General features: G+C 37.4%; 1 protein-coding gene across 33 annotated transcripts in view; it reads left to right on the forward strand.

Annotated features, from left to right (window-relative positions):
• LOC117415467 (actin-binding LIM protein 1-like) overlaps positions 1-16433 on the forward strand; it is a 99387-nt gene extending 82954 nt beyond the window's left edge. For 6 of the 33 annotated variants that reach the window (XM_059026031.1, XM_059026027.1, XM_059026014.1 and 3 more), the window contains 9 exons: positions 633-647; positions 2399-2503; positions 5423-5470; positions 8491-8628; positions 9492-9577; positions 10199-10325; positions 10716-10774; positions 11124-11184; positions 11453-12053. In XM_059026031.1, coding sequence (XP_058882014.1) covers positions 633-647; positions 2399-2503; positions 5423-5470; positions 8491-8628; positions 9492-9577; positions 10199-10325; positions 10716-10774; positions 11124-11184; positions 11453-11475 — 662 coding nt within the window. In that variant the 3' untranslated portion in view covers positions 11476-12053. The other 27 variants (XM_059026011.1, XM_059026015.1, XM_059026016.1 and 24 more) reach the window with 22 other exon arrangements.
• Positions 16434-23373: the final 6940 nt, after the last annotated feature.

Genomic DNA, 23373 nt, shown 5'->3' on the forward strand with positions numbered 1-23373 from the left:
TTGATCTCTCAGTGTCCAGATAGTGAGGAACACGGGTCTTAGGTACACTGTTAGCACTGCTGCTAGTAAGACAGCAAGTTGTTTCTTTAACTACAAATGGTAATTACGGGTGGAATAATTATGTAGTTACATGTACTTCAATGTCAATACCCTGCCCCTGTCCTTAACCTTACCCTGACCTTTACCCTTTTATGTTGCTCATTCTGTGTGGTTCTATAGAGCAGGAGGAGCAAACAAATATCTCTGATATTATGAAATCAAAACAGCAAGTTTGAATTCCAGCCAGTTAGAGATGGCTACTGTATAAGGAAACATTAATTAATCTCAGTACTTGAGCAACATAATAACTGAGAATGCGGTCAAGTCTTAAAACTTTTGGAGCTACCGTTACTACTAACGCCTCAAACAGGTCACAGTTCTCAGCGTTACATATACATTACAAATGTACATTTAAGACCTAACAAACATCATTGAGCAAGAGTAACTGTGCAAGTTTTATGTAGAAAAATGCACCAGACCACTAATTTTAAATGTCTTATTTCCCTTATCATTCTCCTTTTTGCAGCATGCATTTCTGTTGCTTTTTCTTTTTCCCTGTAACATTCACCAGTTTCTCCTCCCCTTCCTTACAGCTTCTTTCTTCATAGGTATGTTATGGCCCGGCCTTGGTTTGCACGTGTCTGTCTGTCTGTCTGCTGCTTGCTGTTGCAAAGGCGTTCCCAGTCTTTCTCGGGACAGCGTGCATGGAGTGATTGTGGGTCCCTGCAACTTGAACTAAATGATTTTGAGTCTGATACCCCGGCAGGTTAACACACTTCTTTTCAGTTCTTCAGTTTTCTAAATACAGATATTCAATAGAAGGTGGACTTTCTATTCTTATGATTGATTTTAGAGAGAATGCTCTAGTGAATTGTGTAAGGTCCATAATTAGTATTATCTTCACTTACCTTTGACTCAGTTGAAACAGAATGTAAGGATATTATTCGGTCTCTTCAAGAATGCATTGTCATGTATTATTAATGATGGGTTTATGTTTGAGTTTAAGATCATTTGTTGACTACATGAGTGGATAGATTAATGTTGGTTTGTCGCTTTACATTTAACGTTTACAAAGTGCAGTGTTATTAAACAAAAAGTCAACAAATGAATATTGTGCATTTGTGAGGTAAACTCATTTTCATGAAGTCAAGTTGCATGTACCCATTAGTTTCTTATGCAGCAATGATACTATAAACCAGTTACTTGTAACAAGCATGCGTTGTTGTACAATTAGATGCTTTTAACCATTTATCTGCACGAATCACATGCTGCTTCACAATCCCTATGTGCGCTTCAGGAAGTCTGAAGTTTCTCAAACAGAGTCACACTTTTATGCACAGTGAATGGCAATAACAGTTTTCAAACCTGTCATGCCGTGTCAGCAAAGTTGGGGTCTTTTTGTTTCGACTTTTTTTTTGTTTGATTTCTCTTTTGGTTTGTGTTTGTTTGTTGATTTCTCTTTTGATTTGTGTTTGTTTGTTGATTTCTCTTTTGGTTTGAGTTTTTTGTTTGTTGATTTCTCTTTTGATTTGTGTTTGTTTGTTGATTTCTCTTTTGGTTTGAGTTTTTTGTTTGTTGATTTCTCTTTTTGTTTGTGTTTTTTTGTTTGTTGATTTCTCTTTTGATTTGTGTTTGTTTGTTGATTTCTCTTTTGATTTGTGTTTGTTGATTTCTCTTTTGGTTTGAGTTTTTTTGTTTGTTGATTTCTCTTTTGGTTTGTGTTTTTTTGTTTGTTGATTTCTCTTTTGATTTGTGTTTGTTTGTTGATTTCTCTTTTGGTTTGAGTTTTTTGTTTGTTGATTTCTCTTTTGATTTGTGTTTGTTTGTTGATTTCTCTTTTGGTTTGAGTTTTTTGTTTGTTGATTTCTCTTTTTGTTTGTGTTTTTTTGTTTGTTGATTTCTCTTTTGATTTGTGTTTGTTTGTTGATTTCTCTTTTGATTTGTGTTTGTTGATTTCTCTTTTGGTTTGAGTTTTTTTGTTTGTTGATTTCTCTTTTGGTTTGTGTTTGTTTGTTGATTTCTCTTTTGGTTTGAGTTTTTTGTTTGTTGATTTCTCTTTTGATTTGTGTTTTTTTTTGTTTGTTGATTTCTCTTTTGGTTTGTGTTTTTTTTGTTTGATTTCTCTTTTGGTTTGTGTTTTTTTGTTTGATTTCTCTTTTGGTTTGTGTTTTTTTGTTTGTTGATTTCTCTTTTGATTTTGTTGATTTCTCTTTTGGTTTGAGTTTTTTGTTTGTTGATTTCTCTTTTGTTTGTTGATTTCTCTTTTGGTTTGTGTTTTTTTGTTTGTTGATTTCTCTTTTGGTTTGAGTTTTTTTTCTGCTGTATCTTTTCTCATTTTGTCCCGTTCTTCTCATTGGAGGCAATGAGCTGTCCAGCGGTCGGAATTCCCCTCTCCCCTTACGGCCTGACAGCCGCCCTCTCACTCCGACTTACGCACCGAACCTTAAACATTTCCATCTCCCAGGTAGGATCCGGCGCGAGTCAGCCTCGGTCTCCATGTGTCGCTAGGTCTCCTTGTCTCTCTCTGTCTTTGTCTCCATACACAATCACTGTCTTTTTTGCCGCTGTGCTAATCAAAATCTCACACCCAGCACTAAAAGCCTTCTGACCAACGAGCTCCCAAGCCAAAACCCAACCCCCCCCCCCCGGGTTCATGTGATATGTTGAAACAACATAGAAGACGTACATATCTTACATACACACACACATACACACAGACACACACACACACACACAAACACGCACGCACGCACACACGCACACACACACATACATACAACTGTGAAGAAAGAGGAGCAGTTGAAATTAACGGGCAGGCTACCTGTGGAATCTTACCTATGTTAGTATTATTTTATACTTACGTTCATGAAATTATAGGTTATTCATTTCAGTAACTGCCATTAAAAATGTATATTTAAGACGCAAAAAAGAGTTATAATAATGTATATATGTTATTATTGTGAATAATAATAATAATAATAATAATAATAATAATAATAATAATAATAATAATAATAATAATAATAATAATAATAATAAAATCTATATTTATATAGCACAACTCAATACAGCTCAAAGCGCTTTACAAGCAGAATAAAACACAGAAACAAAAGTACAATTATTAAAAGCAGAAGTAACAACAACACTCAAACTAAAACATGTTGATATTAAGAAAAAGCAATATTATAAAAATATGTTTTTAATCGAGATTTAAAAATAACAACTGAGGGTGAATCTCTAATAAAAGCCGGTATAGAGTTCCAGAGGAGCATTAAAACAGAAAGCAGCCTCTCCCATCCTTTTACGATTCACCCTCAGAATACACAGGAGGCCAGCATCAGCAGATCTAAGAATGCGTTCCGGATCTAAGAATGCGTTCCAGCTAGTGTGGAATTAGCATGTCATTCAAGCAGTCTGGAGCTAATCCATTCAATGTTTTAAATGCTAGTAATAAAACTTTAAAATCAATCCTATAACACACAGGAAGCTAATGCAATGATGCCAGCACAGGAGTAATGTGAGCCCTTTGTTTTGTTCTCGTTAGCATTCTAACAGCTGCATTTTGCGCAAGCTGCAGCCGTGATAGAGCATGGTATGTAAGTCCAGAAAATAAAGCGTTACAGTAATCTAATCTAGAAAAAATAAAAGCATGTAGTAATTTCTCAGCATCATCCAAGGTAAAAGATTTCATTTGCATAACTATTTTGTTTAAATCTTGTAAATTAATCAAAGAGAAGGAATTTATTTCTGATTCAATTGTTTTAGATAGCACACAGAGCTCAGAATCCGTTTGTGAAATTTGATCCTTAATACTAAGTATTTTTCCATCAAAATAGATGCGAAATTCTTCACATTTAATAGATGAGGCCATAATGCCATTTTCAGGTGAAGAAGATCTATCAATTGTAGAGAAAAGGACTCTAGCATTGTTCTTATTTTCCTCAATAAGATTAGAAACGAGGGGGCTCCCGAGTGGCGCATCCAGTAAAAGCACTCGCTAGAGTGCAGGATGCGCTCTATAGCCTGGATGTCACGAGTTCAAGTCCAGGCTATTCCACAGCCTACCATGGACGGGAGCTTCCAGGGGGCGGCGCTTAATTGGCCGAGCGTCGCCCGGGGTGAAGGTCGGCCACAGTGTCCTCGGCTCACCGCGCAGCAGCGACCCCTGTAGTCTGGCCGGGCACCTGCGGGCTTTGCTGTAAGCTGCCCAGAGCTGCGTTGTCCTCCGACGTGTAGCTCTGAGGTGGCTGCACGGTGAGTTCGCAGTGTGTAAAGAAGCGGGCGGCTGACGGCACACGCTTCGGAGGACAGCGTGTGTTCATCTTCGCCCCTCCCGAGTCAGCGCAGGGGTGGTAGCGGTGAGCTGAGCATGATAAAATAATTGGGCATTTCAAATTGGGGAGAAAATAATAAAAACTAATTGGCAACGACTGAATTAAAAAAAAATAATAATAAGATTAGAAACTAATTGATTCATGATAAAACACTTGGCTTACTGTGTTAAATCCAGCATCATTAAAAGTTAAAACCAGTGGGTTTAATTACATTTTTGTCTCAGTCCTCTAAACCTTAAAGTTTTTAGGAAATGCAACCATTTAAATCAACACTCTTTTGGCATCAGTGTAGATGTGTTGTATCGCTGAGCTTTTTGGTGCTTTTTTTAGTGCCACAGTTTCAGATCTGCATCTCAAAAGCCACATTTAAATATATGTCTAGACTACGTTAAAAAAAAGAATGCATCCAGCCTCTGGGGGAATATAGACACTGTAAACCACACTGCTTTCCACGGACAAGTGCTAAACATTAGAACTGCAACGGCATCTCAGCTACGCACTCATGTGGAAAAAAACCTTGAGTCATATATGTCTTTTTATTAGCTATATGCAACTCACAAGCCGGTACAGCTTTTTGAAAAATGAATGGCAGAGATTCATATTCAAACTGGACAGACACACGTCTGTTTAACACCGAGGAATGCTGCAAGCCTTCCAAACCTTCATCGCTCTAATCCTCTCTAATGACTGTCAGGTTGTTCTTGATGAAGGTGCAGTATGGCAGGGTCAGAGTCAGGATGTATCCGATAGTAGACTGTACGTGGGTTTAGGAAAGCTTTGTTCAACAAAGAACGTGTGGAATATTTAGTAAAATATGCGGTGAAGTGCGGTCCCTGTTTATTTAATTTATTCATTATTCGTGCTTTTGTCTGTTTTCTTTTTCCTGTTTTTTCTTCTGTAGAGCTCACTCTTATCAGCTCAGATGAATGCTCTATTTTTATTTCTTCATGATACATTTGACTGTCTTTTTGTGTCTGAAGTAAGAATGAAATCCGCTCTGTTCAATTAGCTTGATCTTCTGACAAGATATTCTGTTTGTCATTTCACAGACCAAGGCATCAACATCTACAGAAAACCACCCATCTACAAGCAACATGGTACAGTCTATTAACCTTTCCTTTTCTAGCTACCAAATGTGTTGGTGATAACTATTTATAACAACTTCATACAGAATCACTTTATTTGTTCTGGTGTAGGCGTTGAATGATGTTGTTAAGTAGCAGGCTTTTTTATTTAATTTGATGTTATTGACAAATACGATTTACTTTATTTATTATTTATTCACTATTTGTTTTGGGTGCTGTGGTTTTAGAATTCAGAATATTAAAACAATGGCTGTGTTGAAAAAATTACTGGGCAGTATATCTTACCGGTAATAAAAATGGATCATTCTCCAGCAACACAACTGATACTCATTTCCAGTGATAAATCTCCTGTCAGAAATCAGAGCAAGTTCTTACTGTGCCAGTTTAAAAATCAGAAACAACACACAGATAAAGCTGCTACTGGGATTTAAAAGGCGAGTGTCTACATTTTTCAGGGATGTGTACAGATAACTAGGCTACACATAGTAATTAAAACAGTTAAGACAGGGAACTGACAGCGTGAGGGTGCCTATTTGAAACAGGAAGCTCCTTATCTCTCAGAAGAAAACATTTCAGCTGTAAAGCTGCTCTTCTTTTTGGAGGTTCTCTAAAGCCCATGTGGCTGATTTTCTACTGTGGGGACATTCCCCTCTTTATAGTTTTACTCTTATGCATTGTGGTTAAGATGCTTGCCTGCGGTGCACGGGGTCGCCGGTTCACACCCAGCCTCTGTCCTGCCATATTACCATTGTCTCAAAAACATACTCTGGTTCAAATGAATGAAAACGAACATTAACATACTGTATGTTTGTCTCTCTGAGCCCTTAATGGTACTGAATACAGTGATTTTAATCTCATTTGAAAGCTTACAAATGCATAACCCATTCATTTGCGCTTTGTTTTGTGCAGTATATGATTTGTTTTCGTCCCATTCTTTTAGTTTAGTTTAGTTTTGTTTAATATTGTGTCCTCCCTCCCATTAACATTTGATTGTGTACCATTTCACCACAAGTGTTGACATGTAAGTACTGTTTGAAGTCATGCTGTTTAAACCTTTAACTGGAATCTGAAAATGAGTCATTGTATTCTGACTGTCTTAACAGAACTGAAAATAATATATACAGCTTTCTTTGCTTGCGCATTTGACTTCCCCTCCCTATTTACCAGAACTTCTTATGCAGTCATATCTTGCAAGGCTGCTGTTTCTATTAACAGCATTCGCATGACCATATCCCTGCAGTCAGGCTGCACTCAAGCAGAATCCATTACATCTGCAATAACTGGGCCAAGAAAGAGACCCTCGGGTGATTGCAAGTTGGTTTGCCTGTCTGTGTGGCTGGGACTTGCTAGGGCATTTTTGTAGCAAGAATAATAATATAAAAAGTTCTAGGTAACACTTTACATTAAGGGTAGATGTACTAAAGTGTTGCATCTGTCGCAATGATTGCAAACCACATGCAAACCAGTTGGAAGTGTAGCTTGAAATGTACTAAACAAACGCAACGCTGTTAGCATCATTTTAACAAAGGCTTTGCAGCCGCAGATCTTATTTGCGCTTTAGCCTTAAATGAAGATGTAATTCTGGGAGTTCCTGCAGAGGGAGGGTGGGTTAGGTTGGTCAGGGTGTCCTCGGCTCACCGCTCACCAGCGACCCCTGTAGTCTGGCCGGGCGCCTGCAGGCTTGCCTGTAAGCTGCCCGAGAGCTGCGTTGTCCTCCGACGCTGTAGCTCTTGGGTGGCTGCATGGTGAGTCTGCCCTGTGAAAAAAAGCGGTCGGCTTGACGGCACGCACTTCGGAGGACAGTGTGTGTTCATCTTCACCCTCCCGAGTCAGCGCAGGGGTGGTAGCGGTGAGCTGAGCGTAATGAAATAATTGGCCATTCCAAATTGGGAGAAAATAATAAAAAAAATAATTGGCAACGACTAAATTTAAATAAATAAATAAATAAATAAAATACATCAAGAACTGTAAATGTATGTGTCTGCGATTTTATTGTATTGTTGTTAAACCCGACATCTCCTTATGTCGGGGGTGAAGGTTGGGGCCCTATTATAGAATCTGATGGGATTAAACTGCCTTTCATTTATATATATATATATATATATATATATATATATATATATATATATATATATATATATATAACAGTATTAAAATAGGTAAAATGAATACGGAACAGAATGCATTGTATAGATGACGTTTACATTGAACAAAAACAATGCTATTTTGATTCTTGCACCCTTGCATGTATAGACGTTGCTGCAGCAAACCACAACTCAACTGCCGCTATTTTATGTGAAAAAATGTCGCACAACTCTCGCTAGAGATCTCGCTAAGATGACGCAAATAATATTTAAATTAGTATATTGCGGCTCTCTTCATTAACATATTTTTTCTTAGTACATACGACAAAATGTGCACTTTGCGAATTGTTTTAACGAAAATGCAGACTGCGGTATGTTTGCACTGCGACTGGCCCATCTTAGTACATCTACCCCATAGTGTCTCTAATTACTGTGTATTTACATAGTAACTTAGTAAATACATGCGTACTTACACATAATTACAATGTTATTGTTCATAGTTCCAATGTACTTAATGAGTAAATCTTTTTGCACAATATATGTAAGTACACACTTGTATCACAAAAGGGTTAGGGTTGGGGTTAGAGTTATATTATCCAAAAAGATTAACACAGTAAGTACATTAGGGGGTCATTGTCTCTCTTTTAAATAGGAACCTGCAACAGGGGTGACAGTATCTTGACCGTCACACAGTGGTTCTATGAAGAGAGATCAGCATATTGATTGGGATTGCAACAACGTCACCAAATGTGCTTTAAAACAAAACTACAAAGAAAAAAACATTCAGTAAAAAAAATCTCTAATGCTTTCAATTAGTAAAACAACAGCAAATACATTGCAGGTTATTTTAAACAATCATAAGCATATTTTTACTGGGGGGTCAACTTCACTTCTATATACCGTATATAAGCCTGAACTGATAGACAAGTTCCCCCACTGCCAATCTAGATGCAGCTGTCCAGATCAAGTCTGCAGAGGATATCATCAAGTCTGCCAAGTTCCCAGCAGCCTCGGCTCCCTCCCCTGAGGACACAGCAAAGATTGAGACAGACCACTGGCCTTGCCCACCCTCACTCGCTGCCATAGGTATGATACCACCGTTAACCCAGAGAGAGATGAACTACCTACTTCATGCTGTTCTACTGTGGGGCAGAACATACACCCCACTGAAACACAGAAGCAGCGGAGCATGGAACAACATGCATTGCTTCCTCAATCATTTTATTAACATACACCCCACTGAAACACAGAACCAGCGGAGCATGGAACAACATGCATTGCTTCCTCAATCATTTTATTAACATACACCCCACTGAAACACAGAACCAGTAGCATGTTGTATAGTTGCCCTAATTGTGCTACAGTATAGTTTTACTATAGAATGCTATTGTACTTTTTCATATTGGTAAAACTAGCTGTGATCGCATGACTTCTTCCAGTATTCTCTTCCTGATATTCATGTGTGAAGTAGTAGTTGTATTGGTACTAATCAGTTCCATGTTTTTTTGTGGTTTGGAGAGCAATTGTGAATGACTTTCAAACAGGGCTCTTTCCAAATCCAGTATTTTTCATTTTCAATGAATGTCGCTCCCTGTATTGCCCCTCAGGTGCTGATACTGTGTTTGTGCACTGTTGCCCATTAAAATGACAGTAAGGCATTGGTCTCTTCATTATGTTGTGTCTTTAACATTCCAAACACATGTTAAAAAAACTCAACATGGGCCATGGCTAAAGGAAATGGTTCTGTGCAGCGAGAGACAGATAAGGGGGTCTAGGGGGTTATATTTTTTCAAGGAAGAGTTTAACCACAATGAACAAGAGCATTGTTTGGATGACACAACTACCAGCAACCAAAATAAACTACAATTCCTGTTCCATCCCAAATGATTCTGTTGTGAGAGTGTTCACTTCACTGACGTGTTTCTGATTGCGAAACGAACCCCCTCCAGGACATGACACGCGGCGGCGCTCGAGAGAGGAGGAGGAGGAAGAAATGCAGAAGCGCAGGCAGATTCAAGAAGAACATCTCAGCAAGGTATTGCTCTTTCACTTCCAGAACTGGAGCTGATCACTGTCATCGCTGAGCGCTGATTTTATGACCCACTCGTTGCTTTTGAATACCATGTTTGACCGTTTAGGGCAGCTATGACACGTATGCAGTGTGCAGCATGTGGCACCATGTGCGCCTGGTCCATCGGGCACCGTTCATTATATTATAATGTACTTTGTAGTATGTAGTACAGATTCAGTCCAATGGAATAGCCTACCAGGTGAAATAGTAGGATCTAAAACACTGGGAACATAAAAAGAGACTAGATTCTGTGCTTTTAAATGAGTTCCCCCCCAATAGGGGACGAGCCTTGCTGGGCAGAATGGTCTTTTCTCCTTCCCAAGCTTGTGTTCTTTTGTTGAGCATTTAGAGGAGTCAGAATACAATGTGCTTGCTGACTATATCTGTACCTCTTGAACATGGACTGCCTTGTAGTTTGTTCAGTCATCTATAGTGATGCCCAGACTCTTGTTGTTTAGAGGTTTTCAAGTGGCCCACAATGTCCACCCCCTAATCCTGTCATGGGATACTACTCCCGACCACATAAATAACATACTCATTTCTTTCTAGTATGGGTTGTCAAATCTTACCTTAAAAATGTTTCAGATGCAGTCCGGATTAGGGAAATTGATATTAAAAGAAGAGATGGAGAAGGAGATGACTCAAGAACGATACTCCCGAAGCATCTCTGCTCAGCGCTACGACTCTCCGCAGACTGACTCGTGTAAGTCAGGTATTATGGGAAGCAGATCCAGGCTTCCATTCCATGCTGTCTTCCATCTGCATCTTTATAGAGTGGCAGGAAGCTTTCAGGAAGGAACGAGACACGTGTCTAGGGAATAGAAAATACCAGTCTAGAATAACTAACCCAGATAAGATTATTATTATTATTATTATTATTATTATTATTATTATTATTATTTATAGTGCACAAACTTAAACTATGAAATAAATGTGTAAACAATCACCCTAGAATCATATTTTTTATATTATAGGTTTATAAGTTTATGGTCCAGATCTGTGTGCATTCTAGGGTTGGCATAAAAGTGAATGTATGAAGCACCCACACCATTGAAATGGCTTTAAATGGTAATGCAATGCTTTCTTTGCTTTCCCATATCAGACCAAAAGGCCTCCATGACCTCCTCTCTCCCTGGCTATGGACGGAACGGCCTGCACAGGGTAAGATGTAATCAACTGAAAAACCAACTGACAGCGTGCAAAGAGGAATAGGAAATCAAGCAGAGCTAACAGTACTATCCCTTCAATTCAAGTTCTGTATTTTGTGTGTGAGAATCAAGGGGTGGATGGCAAACATTTTCACATCGTCATACATACGGCTCTAATTATTTACAACTCTGGTGGGGGATAGCTGTTTTTGTAGCGTACACTGCCACCTGGTGAATGGTTATTGTAATAACACTATTACAGTAAACTGTATGACAGGTAAATGTTTTATCCATGGAGATAAATAACAAATATAACCACATCATTACTGACAATTACAGTATTGTCTTTCTGTGCCTTGCAGCCACAGTCTACAGATTTTTCTCAGTACAACAGCTACGGGGATGTCTGTGGAGGTCTCAAAGGTAAGAATCTGTTACATTGGGATAGATCCTGTTCTGTTAATAGTGTGTGCAAGCTTCTCTAATTAAGTGATAGCTATAGGGAGCATCAATTTACAAGGAGGTATTAAGTCTTCCAAGTGGATATCTGAAACCACTGCCTGTCACCTAGTAATCAGTGCAAATAATTACAAATGTAGCCTTTCGCATTTAAGATATGCAAATCATTGAATTTATGATGTGTAATGCACCTTCTAATAATCTCTTTTTCCCCTGTTTTTGTCTCTTTCAGAGTTCCAGGTATGTAATGAATAATCTGTCTGGCACATGCTCTTGCATGTGTACTGAATATAAACTATAGAGGCATGTTGACATGTATAATGATATGCAAATGAGGCTATCCACTCAGCATGTTATGGAACCTGCTGTGCAGCATAGAAGTCAGTAGCTGTCCATATGCTTCACAGAGGAGTTTAAGACAGCGTGTAAATAGGAGCAGCTCATATTCCCTCTGTTAGTCTGGTTAGGTATGTAATGGCATATTCCTATGGAAGTGATCTGCTGTTGATAACTATAGCTATGATTAATATAACAGCATCTCGGCACTTTGTTTTCATAGGCTATATCTTTTAACAATGAAATAAAGGGTGAAGACTACTGCTCTATTGTATCTTGCTTAGATTTATTACAACAACAGTATGAAGGAGCAAAATGTTGAATGTGGGCCAAAATAAATATCACAGATTAAAGGAATGTTTCAGTATTCATTCATGTAAAAATAATTAAAATAAAAATCACAGAACTAGATAAAAACTGTGACTAAAATAACAATTTGAGGCTATATTATTTGAAAGAAAATGTAACAAGAAAACAAACAACCTGTATTGCATGTGATATGTGTGTTCTGTTCTGTAGCCCATTCAAGATGGACACGCACCTGTTTCAAGAATGGACAGGGGAGTCTCTATGCCTAATATGTTGGAACCAAAAGCAAGTATTTCATATATTGTCATAAAAGAAAGAAAGAAAGACCTGTAAAACAGGGGCACATTTCTGAAATCGAGATGAATAAAGTGAAGTATTGATCAATGATAACTGAAACACTGGATTACTGTGACTCACTAGTGGCAGCATAGTCAATCGCATCCTGAAATCCACTGTGTCTCAAACCGGCACTGCACTGTAGCATTTCAACTGCCTTCATTGGTCCCTCGTCAAATGTCAAGTGTAGGGATGTGCAAAAGAATATGTGGCTAAAATCACTTCCCCTTTTATTGTTTATATCGCATGAGTACAATTATAAAGAGAAGTTCAAAGTCGTAAAGGGAAGGTCGTCCAGGGTTTGTGCACACCCCCGACAGCAGTATAATCATGTTGACAGCCCAGTCAGTCCTGCCCCAGATGAGTTAGAAACATGTTCAATTTTGGATTAATTACAGATCTATAATATTCGTTTTGTCGTGAAATCATTTGAAATCGTTTTTATATACAGTCACTGTGGAAGAAATGTATAACAGAAACTTTTTTTTTTAAATAGGCATATCCATATGAAATGCTCATGGTAACCAACAGAGGGCGTGTTAAACTGCCGAGAGATGTGGACAGAACAAGACTAGAGGTAAGAAGCAGCAAATGGAGAAACCTGAACATCTTGCGTGTACTGCAGTGCAGAAATGACTGAATCTCATACTGTTGTAGTTTTCTTAGACAAGGAGGGAGTTACGCTTTCCTCATTTGCTCCACATTTGTGACTATCGTGGGGGCGCTGAAATCATCAAGTAATGCATTTGTATGTTTTCTAAATGATAATGATAAGAGCAACTAATTGAAGTAGTATGAATCTGCAAAGAAACAACAATCAAAAAGTCTTACGTAGTTTGGTCATTCTTTCCCCTTTAAAAAAAAAAATGTGCGTCAACAAAAGCAGACTATATATACTTAAATATATTTAGATTTTAGCAGCAAACATGTGGCAACACAAACAGTTTTCTACAGTTGTGCATGAATCAATAGGCTGGCTTGTCTGAATGCAGAGCAGACTGCTCACGGAGCGAATGCTGTGTAAGCAAGCAGACCTGTTGTACAATGTGCTTGTTTGAATGCAGAGAAGACTGCTCACGGAGCGGATGCTGTGTAAGCAAGCAGACCTGTTGTACAGTGTGTTTGTGTTCCTGGGAGCAGCCCTGTAGATTAGAGCTGGAAAGGGCCGGTTGTTTTTCTCGTGTAGCGCTCGGCTAACTCCTTCTGTGCTTGTTCTTCTCAGCGTCATTTGGCTGCAGACGTTTTCTTTGATATCTTCGGGATGGAAATCCAGGAATTCGATAGGTTACCTCTCTGGAAACGCAATGCCATGAAGAAAAAGGCAAAACTCTTCTGAAAGCAAACAGCGCATGTTTTATTTATAAACACAATGAATATATCACTAGAATACTGTAATATACATGTAGAGGGTTTTTTTGTGAACAACTTCAAGGAAACAAAACAAAATGAACCCATTCGATGAAGAAGAAGGACGCCCTGCTTTAAGAGAGTAATCTGTAGGTTATGAGGGGTAAAGAAGATCATTTATTCCAAAAATATTGACACATGAATTTTATCTATGTGTGTGTGTGTGTTTTTTTGGGGGGGTTTTTGCAATGGCTTTGAATGGAAATTGCTTCCTTTTTATTCTCATTTCACTGGCTGTCCTAATAATAAAAGTGCACTTTATTGGTAGAACCTCAAGACACTGAATGCTAAGCCAATTACTGCCACAATTCAAACACTCTATGGCTTTGACATAACAGTTCAGGAAGTTTCAAAAGCAGAACATAGGGAGATCTGTAAACCATAAATAGAGGAACAGATAAAACAGTTCCCAGTGTGAAGCATAAAATGAAACTTGCTTTGTTATAACCGCCCACCTGCTTGTATTTTGCTGTTCTGTGGCTGCTGAATTTTACCCAGTGAGCACGACCGAAATCCCTAGTCTGGCCACTAGGTGTCAGCGTTTTTCAGTAAATTGTTAGCTGCTGAAGCAAAGCTGTGCAATAGGCTTGTTTCATACTGGGCAGCATGAATGTTTATTTTAAATTATTTTAATTAATGTGGTACTTCCAGTCTCTGCCTGATCCCAATAAAACAAACATGCCAAATGTCACTTACAAAGACTAAACATTCAGGAACGTATGTAGCCCTCCTGTATGTCGTCTATATATACTTAAATGGAAAGATTCCACGCATTCTAAATAGGGTTGAGCTAGAGGGATATTATCCCTGATATATGCCCTTAGAATCTTTGGAGCCGCATCACAAAAACAAATCAAACCAAATCACTCCATCAGCTATTAACAAACTGTTGTTTAAAGTAAATTTCAGCCTTTTTCATAAGATGTCAATTGAGGAATGGCTAAATCAAAACATCCCGGTAAGTAGTACTGAGAGAAGTACTGTCGGACAAACTGAAAAACCTACTATCAGTACTACTAGTAGTGCTAGACATAGGAGCGTTACCCAACAGCGACTTGATTTAATTGAAATAGAAAGAACTGAAAAAAAATACCAGGAAACAAACAGCTTGTTTTTCGAGACTGGTTAAAGGAAAAGAATACAAACACAAATTTTGAGGAAAACACTTGCCAGAGTTTAAATGAATATCTCAGAGCATCTTATGCAACCGTCAAAAATAAAGAGGGACAACAGTCCGGTATATTGAGTTATATTTCTTTGAGAGCTGAAATATTCAAATCAATTACCAAGGAAAAGACAAATTATTATTATTATTATTATTATTATTATTATTATTATTATTATTATTATTATTATTATTATTATTATTATTATTATTATATAATATAATATTATTATTCGCAATAATAATAATAATAATAATAATAATACATTTTTTTCACAATCTTTTGTTCTCTGTTTATTCAAATAAAAGTATATCGTTTTAAAAACGCTTTTTTTGTACACGCATTTTATAGAGAAGATCGTTGTTATGGAGGACTATTTATAGAACGTTCATTTTAGAGTGCTTATGTGGAAGGATATGTAAAAGAAAAAGGAAAACCTAAATAAATTCAGTTAAAATCAATAAATATTATAGATAATTGTGCTTTAACATTGAAGTATATAAGCAATAAGACCCTCCACATTACCAGGCATTATATGACTGTTTGGCTGCAATAGCGTCTCAACTTCGTCTCGGGCCCCATTACCGAAACGGTTGTATAATGCCTGGTAATGCCCCCTGTGTCGGGTCTTATTGCTTTCAATATATATCAGTATATATATATATATTGAAATACACGTTTAAATGATGTATATGTATGTATATATATATATATATATATATATATATATATATATATATATATATATATATATATATCATGGTAGTTTAATGGTTCAATCATATATGGGCTTAATGCTTTACTGCGGGATGCTTCTGCTTGTTTTCCAGCAGGTTCTATGGGACCAATTGGCACTCTGGTTACTATGGTGATGTAAACCACACTCCTGGCCTAGTGACCAGTTACGCCCACAGCCTTCACAGTAGTTATGAATTCAGACTGTGAATTCCAACACTGGCCCCATAGTTTCTCTATTCTAACATTTCTTTGACATTTGTTTTTATGTGGAGACAGTACAGTGACTATAGTGGAATAATATCCATTTTAACCTCATTTAAGCCTGAAAATAAACATTTTATTGAAAAGAAAAAGGTTCTACCAGTAAAGAGTTACAAAACCCGTTTCCATGTCAATTAAAAAAGACTGAAAGGGGAGATTGTGTTATATCCTTTTTTTATATAAATATTCTTTTTGGAAGAGATTGTTTTAATATGTAACAGTGCTACTGGAAATAAAGTATGCAGGAATTCTTTTGTTTTTATTTTTTGTTCTTTCTGCCCAGGACTGTGAAAGCATGGTTTGTGGAAAATAATAACTGTATCTAGTTTGCAGGTCCAGTTCTGCTTTTCAGTCTTGGTATTGCTTGAAGAATCTTTTCACTGTGTGCTGAAGCTATAAGGAATGTATGTAGAACTGCTGTACAGTACAGAACACAATAAAAAGGAGCCTCATGACCCAAGTCAAGGGCCAGCGTGTTCACATGTAAGACAGCAAGTGAATGAGCTGATGAACGATGATCGCAAATGTAGCCTTTCAGTCTGTTTTTCCCTTTATGTATACCTTTATCTGTCTTTTAACGCATTTAAATGGTGTTTTGAAGAGTTTCTTATGCTGCGAAAATGTATCAAAGTATTAATAAATATCTAAAAAAACGAGAAAGATTCATTGTTTGCATGTGTAAGATGTTTACGGAGTTGGAGTGTACCGACAAAACATACCATGGTAGAAATTTACACCACCATTTGGGATCATTTCAAAAGCATTGAACTGTAGAAGCATATTTCTGTTTTGAGGGTTACCTCACTCATTTACACACATACAGTATATGATTATGATAATCTGCTTGTCATATTACAACTGTTGTCACATGTTTTCATTTATAGTGTGTCTGTTGCTCTTGAGAGTCCTGTTATCCTTTTAATTGCAAGAAAGCTGCTTTCTCTTAAACTGACACTATGACGAGCCACACATCAAGCAATGCTCATACTGGTAATCAGAACAGGAGTCTAGAATGACTGTCACTTGTTTTTCATGTTCTTGGGTTCTCCACAGTTGAGAGCTTGTCTGGACTCATTGGTTGCTTTAAAGAGTTTTGACTGTACAATATAATCTTTTGTGACTCACACGAAGCAGGACCAATGAGAAGACAGGGTTTCAATCCGGAACACACTTTTTTCGCAACCTTGTTCTGTTCTCAGATATAAGACATAGTTGGAGGTTCTTGCTGCTATTCCTAACCTGGGTAGAGCTGTACTGAAACGGTGAAACGCTTCAGTAACCGTATCTGTTTCTTTTCCTTCCATTCCATAAAGGTGTGAAGGCTTTGACTGCAAGGCGTGTTGTTTCCCATTCTCGTTGCTGCTGACTAGGTGAAGGCATGTTTTGTGGTTACTTGTAAAATCTCAGTAGTTACTGTGTTGTTTAATACATGAAAGGGAATGTTCCAAAATGTCCAGCTGCATTGTAAGTCTTCACAGTGCTGGTTTCTACTTACTGTGGCTTAAAACAATTTGTTCTAATGGGTGGATTGTTTGCAACATAACATCTGCAGCGGATAACAAAACATACACTCTGACTTCAGCTTGTTAACAGTGTAATACCTAATTTAAGAATATGGCAGTATTATATGCTTCTGTCTACAGTATAGTGATATTTAGGTTCATCACTATTTAGGTTGTTAATATGAGGCCCATTGTGTGTCGGAGTTCAGCAAATCAAATATCTAGCAGTGAGTGTGTGTCTCTTTACTGTATTCATGTTTGAAAAAATCTCATTAAAAAAGTACTTTTATCCTATTGTATGTAGGGCTGGGGTATTAGAAGTTATTCTGGCTGTTAATACTTCTTCCCACTATCCATCCTGTCTCCAGTGCTTCACTTCAGTAATTCGCATCAATAACGTAAATTCAAATCCAGGAGTACTCCTTTTTGCAATTACTTATAATTGTAAGGTTACCAGTCACAGCGTGTTGCACAATGGCAACCTCGTCTAACTGATGCTGCACTGCTGGTCACAAGGTATACACTATACTTAGTATTTCCAGAGTCGGGATAACTCGCTACTTCAGTAATGCGTTACTGTAATAATATTACTTTTGTCAGTGACGAGGTAATATAACACGTTTTGATTTTTCATTTTTTTTAATATTACAGTTGCTTTCTGTAACCTTTTCTCTGTCGTACAGCTACATTAGTACTCTTTTTTTTAACCCTGACGTGCCAGACTGCTCTCATGTCGGTGCCTCATCACAGATGACACGGTCTCTTCCAGGATGTCTCACAGCAATAATAAGCCATGGGGCAATCAAATCAGTCTTACGGAGCCTTGTGTCATTGAATAAGGCTAGGCACTAGGAACAATCAGTGTGTATCTACATGCCAATTTTGATGAAACATTTTAAAAACACAGGAATCGCGTCTACCACCGCGTATTTTGCAGTTTAATAGGACACTTGACTGTACTTATTTATTTATTATTAGTTTGTTTGCTTTCTTACACAGTGGTGGCCATCGTTTGCTGCTTTATCATCATATAGATCGTCATATGAACACTTTTTTTGTTGTTGTTATTGTTGATTTGCTATTCATGGTTTTATTGATTTTCTCTTCATAATGAAAAATCATTAAAAGACAGGAAATATAGAGTACATTGTTTATGTGCCAAAAATGAAATGTGATTGGCACATTTAATAAATGAATTACCAGACATATTCACAAGTTAAATACTAAACACTAGTCACAACAACTGTTTCGCAGGACAAGACTAGACAAAGAAATATAAGGAGTAATATCATGAGGAATATAAAGCGCAACATTTTTATTAAGTAATAAGTAAGGACATTATATATTTTTTTTGAAGAAATGAGTAGCAAGTAATAAGTTTTTTTTTTTCAGTAACGTGCACAACTGAGTAGTATTTCTTCAAAAGTGTAGTATATAGAGTACATTATTTGTTTTTCAAAAAAGGACAAAAATAAAATAGACACATTGGTAATTGGATGCTGTCTTTTGAATTGTGCAGTCTTTTTTCAGATGATGTCATGGTGTTCCTCCTCCTCACAGGAAAGGTTATTTACAGATATGTAGGGAGTGAGGGGTGTGACGCAGACTGCATTGCTGGCTCTTAACAGTGCCAGTGCCCTGGGTGTCTTCTCCTTTCTGAAGAGTGCGGGCATCAGCGCTCAAGCACTGTTTTTTAATTACATGACTTATTTTTGTACAACAAATCACTGTTCAGCTATTTTTTATTTTCTTTCTTTTTTTTAAGCCCAGGAAAGCTCTGTAGCTTATCGGAATGCCATATAAAGATGTATGTAACATATACCTTTTTAAAACTACAGCATTTTATCAAGCTGTTACTTTTGATGCAGGTGTTTTTTTAAACTGCTAAGTTAATTTGGGATTAGTCAGGTTCCTGGTTATACATGATACACAAGTTCTGTGTCAGAAGCCAGGTGCATTCACCTGCATAATATAGAAGGAGTGTAGACTAGTTTAGTGCAATTCCACAGGTTATTTTTTATTATTTTTTGTATTCAAACTTGATTACAAATAGATGCAAAAAGAATTGATTTCACATTAAAATACATATCTTGCTAAATGAACAATCTTTGAAAAATCCAACTTTCAAAAATAAATCCACATTTCACAATAATAATAATAATAATAATAAATACCTTATGAATACCCCAAAATTGATCAACCATGGCGAAATTATCTGTGGATAATGATGGGCATTAAAAAAAAAATGTTTACAGTGTGTATCTTAAAAGCACTGCTGGGCTGTTATCTCATACTGTTCTGTTTGTTTCTTATATGTATGCCAGTAAAATTACACTGCCACTACTGGGTTATTCTGCTGTGTATTGTGTAGGTTATAACAGCATCATACTGATCCCTACCCCCTTCAACACAACAGCATCACTGTTGTATCGCTGTTTTACTGAAGCAAGTGTAAAGGCAAACACCACACACATGTATTGGCACTGGCTGGATATATACATTATTATATAATGCTTGGACAAAATAACATGGTAAGTTTAAAAGGACAACTTTATTAATCTAAATAACAAACATTTAAGCTATGTTTAAATGCAACAGACAACAAAGTAGATCAAATCATATTGCAAGTTTCACAAAACATCTACTGCACTTAAAAAAGTGAATTCTTTCACTCAATTTATACAAACAAAATGGGTAGATGTGAGGCATGCAATCTGTGACTTGTGACAGTCTATAGTGCACCCGCATGGCATCTGCTTTAGAGAAATAAATAAATCCAAGAAAAGAGTCCACGATGCATGTTGTACATGGGAACACACTCTAATGAAAGGCTGTAAAGTCCCTGTTTTTATTAAAATAGAACCAGGGTCTTTGACCCTTGAGTCACAGTTAAGGAATGTGAATTTTTGTTCCAAGTAGCAGCAGCAGTGGACATCTGGCTGCTGAAAATCCTACTTTTATAGAATAGCTTGCAAGCATGTACTGTGCAGCATATACAGTTGTCCATAAACATACTAGCATGCTGCATGGTTTACACAAGACAAGCAAAGCATGTTTTGGGGTTATGTGTGCGTGTTTCATCTGTTCTGATGGGGGTTCTCTTATTGGGAAATTCAAGAGGTTATTAATATAAAATAAGCAGGGTCCCATTTAGGATGCTGGACTTCTTTTTCTCTTGTCCTCTTTGGTTTATTTGGATGTTGTACTCATGAACAAAGAGAGACTTATACGTGAACCAAAGGCTGCGATTCATGAAGTACAGTCAAGTCTTCTGTAAACCTGTTTGAAATTATTGAAGAAGGCACCTCCAGTTTTCTGCATATCAAATTTTATTTTAGTTTTTTTTCTTTTCAAACTGCATTGTATATAAACTTTCTATAGAGAAGTACTGTATGTTCCATTCTATTTTTCAATTGTACACAAAGGTTTCCGTATGTCACACTTAGACAGCTGCTTTGCAGTCTGGTGGTTCACTACAGGAGCTTGAAAGCTCTCGTTTTTTACATGGAAATACCACAAAATATCACAGGCAAGACAACTCATAACGTTGGGCTTGGGCAGGTTTTACAACCTGATATCCCTCTGACTGATGCAAGTGACAGCCTTAAGTTCAACCCTATTGGCAAATAAAATAAAAACACACCTCCAAACTGTTCATTATGTGCCGGCTCATTTGGGTAAATCATTATGTCACTGTATCAGATCTTGCATATGTTGTTGATTAAGAGTAAGCATTGAGAAGTAAGCTGACACTCCAATCAAACATCTGCAGGGCTTTCAAAGGCTGATATAACATTGTGGAAGATAAAAAAAAAAAAGAAACACATTACAATAGTGCATTTTTTAGTAGAAAACATTTGCTTCCTGTTTGAGGTAAGATATCATGCAGTATTCTAAGATTCATGATCATATCTTGCATACGTTTCCAGAGTGCGGTTTTAATGACATCCTACTGCTAGACTAATATATTTCAGTTAATCTGGTTATACAGGTAATCCAGGTCATGAGGAAATGCATGCTACCCAGGTAATAGAGAAATGAAGGTTACCCAGGTCATAGAGAAATGCATGCTACCCAGGTAATAGAGACATGAAGGTTACCCAGGTCATAGAGAAATGCATGCTACCCAGGTAATAGAGAAATGAAGGTTACCCAGGTCATAGAGAAATGCATGCTACCCAGGTCATAGAGAAATGCATGCTACCCAGGTAATACAGAAATGCATGCTACCTAGGTAATATAGAAATGCATGCTACCCAGGTAATACAGAAATGCATGCTACCCAGGTCATAGAAAAATGAAGGTTACCCAGGTCATAGGAAAGTACTTGCTTTTCTACAGCTGAACTTTCACCAAAGCAAAACATATAATGTACATGTTTTTTTGTTTTTGTTTTTTGCCACAAGCTGATTTTAAAATAAAATATTAAATGGTGGGCTACAATTAACCTTAAAGCTGAGTTCCAGATTACTATAAATCAAATATTGAGTTGTATAAATGTACAGATCGGCTGTATGAGAAGTTTGACAAGTCAAACAGATGTTAACTAGACAACAGGGTCTTTTATTTCATTGAGAATACATTTACCAGTATGCAAATGAGACACTTCAATTTAGAAGTTAGTGTGACATCAAGGAATAAACATGTGAAATGAGCACTAGTTTATCATTGCTCCATGGCTGTTGTGCTGTATCGCTGCACTGCTTGGTAGAGACCCCAATAACAGCATGTCATGATGTCTCAGGTTAGAAAGCTCCTGCGGTATAGGAAGGTGTCACTTGATGGTTATAAATCGCTTCTCTCCTACAGTCCTCAAGCCCAAAGCTGGCTGTGTTTTCAGAATGCTAATTATTAAACTTTTGCTCTGTCATTCAAGGCTGAGCAAACATTTTGACTGCCTACTCAGGATTTCTGTTTATCACAATACATTTTTGCCCCTAAAGCTTCCCATTTTCAAGATCCAAACTGCTGACCTTTTGAAAAAAAATTGTGTGTCCTGTAGTTTATTCTGTATAACAAGCTAAGGAAGGGGGATATGGACTACATTTATAAAATAATCTTTCTTTCTTTCTTTCTTTCTTTCTTTCTTTCTTTCTAATCTACATTTTTTTTACTTCTGTTTCATGATTTACCTCATCCATTTCCTTTAAAGAGTAAGTGCAATAGCGTCACATGACACATTTTAGTTTATTTTCATTGGTTTTACCTTCACTTCTTATGATGCTTCACTTCTTATGGTTCTTATTGCAAGTTCTGCTCATTCATTAGTTCTAGTTTTCTGCCACAGATATACAGTATGTGACCTAGGCTAGATCAGCTGAGGTGTGTTTTGTAAAACGGAGTGCCTGCCCTGTCTTGTGATCTGGCACGCTGGCTGTCGGTTTGTTTTGCTGGCAATTCTCTGCCTTGCACTAGTGCTGGACCACACTGCTATGAAGACACTTTGGCTGCTCTGCTCTATATGATGTCTATGGCAGGTCAGACATCTAGAACTGAAGAGCAGCTCCTGCACTAATTGTCAAAACACCTCCTTGTCACTTCTTACAAGACTAAGCCTTTAAGTCTTGTAAGAAGATTACCTATCTGTGCACATTTCTGCAACCCCATTGCAACCATAAAACATCTGTTAACACAAATGTTGTAAATAAATAAGGCGTCATTTTTGCTTTTCTAGGTATGCTAAAATATTGCTATCTTCGTACAGTGTAACCTGTTAACGCAATGATATGGTGACAACTGCAGTTTGTTCATTTCTTCTGCAATGTCTTCCTTTCTATTAATTCCACACAGGGGAAGTTGAATCACAAGCAGATGCAGAGTTCTGTTTCCATGACCCCCTGAAACCCACAGCGCTCTTGGAGTAGAAAAGTAGAGATTCTGGTAGGAGAATCCCACGGAATGGAAAAAAATGTCATATTTTTTTGTTGACCTGCTTGGAGAGTAGAACAAGTAAGCCACACAGTAAAGAATGATTCCAAGCAACTGGCCTTAGTCACTGCCTGGAGAACCCACATGGGACCTGCAAGGCCAGTGATGGAGAACGTGGGACTCTTACTGGCTATTTTTAGACCATTCCCACTCCAGAAGATCACAATTGA

This window comes from Acipenser ruthenus, chromosome 7, assembly GCF_902713425.1.
Source record: "Acipenser ruthenus chromosome 7, fAciRut3.2 maternal haplotype, whole genome shotgun sequence".
Classification (NCBI taxonomy): Eukaryota; Metazoa; Chordata; class Actinopteri; order Acipenseriformes; family Acipenseridae; genus Acipenser; species Acipenser ruthenus.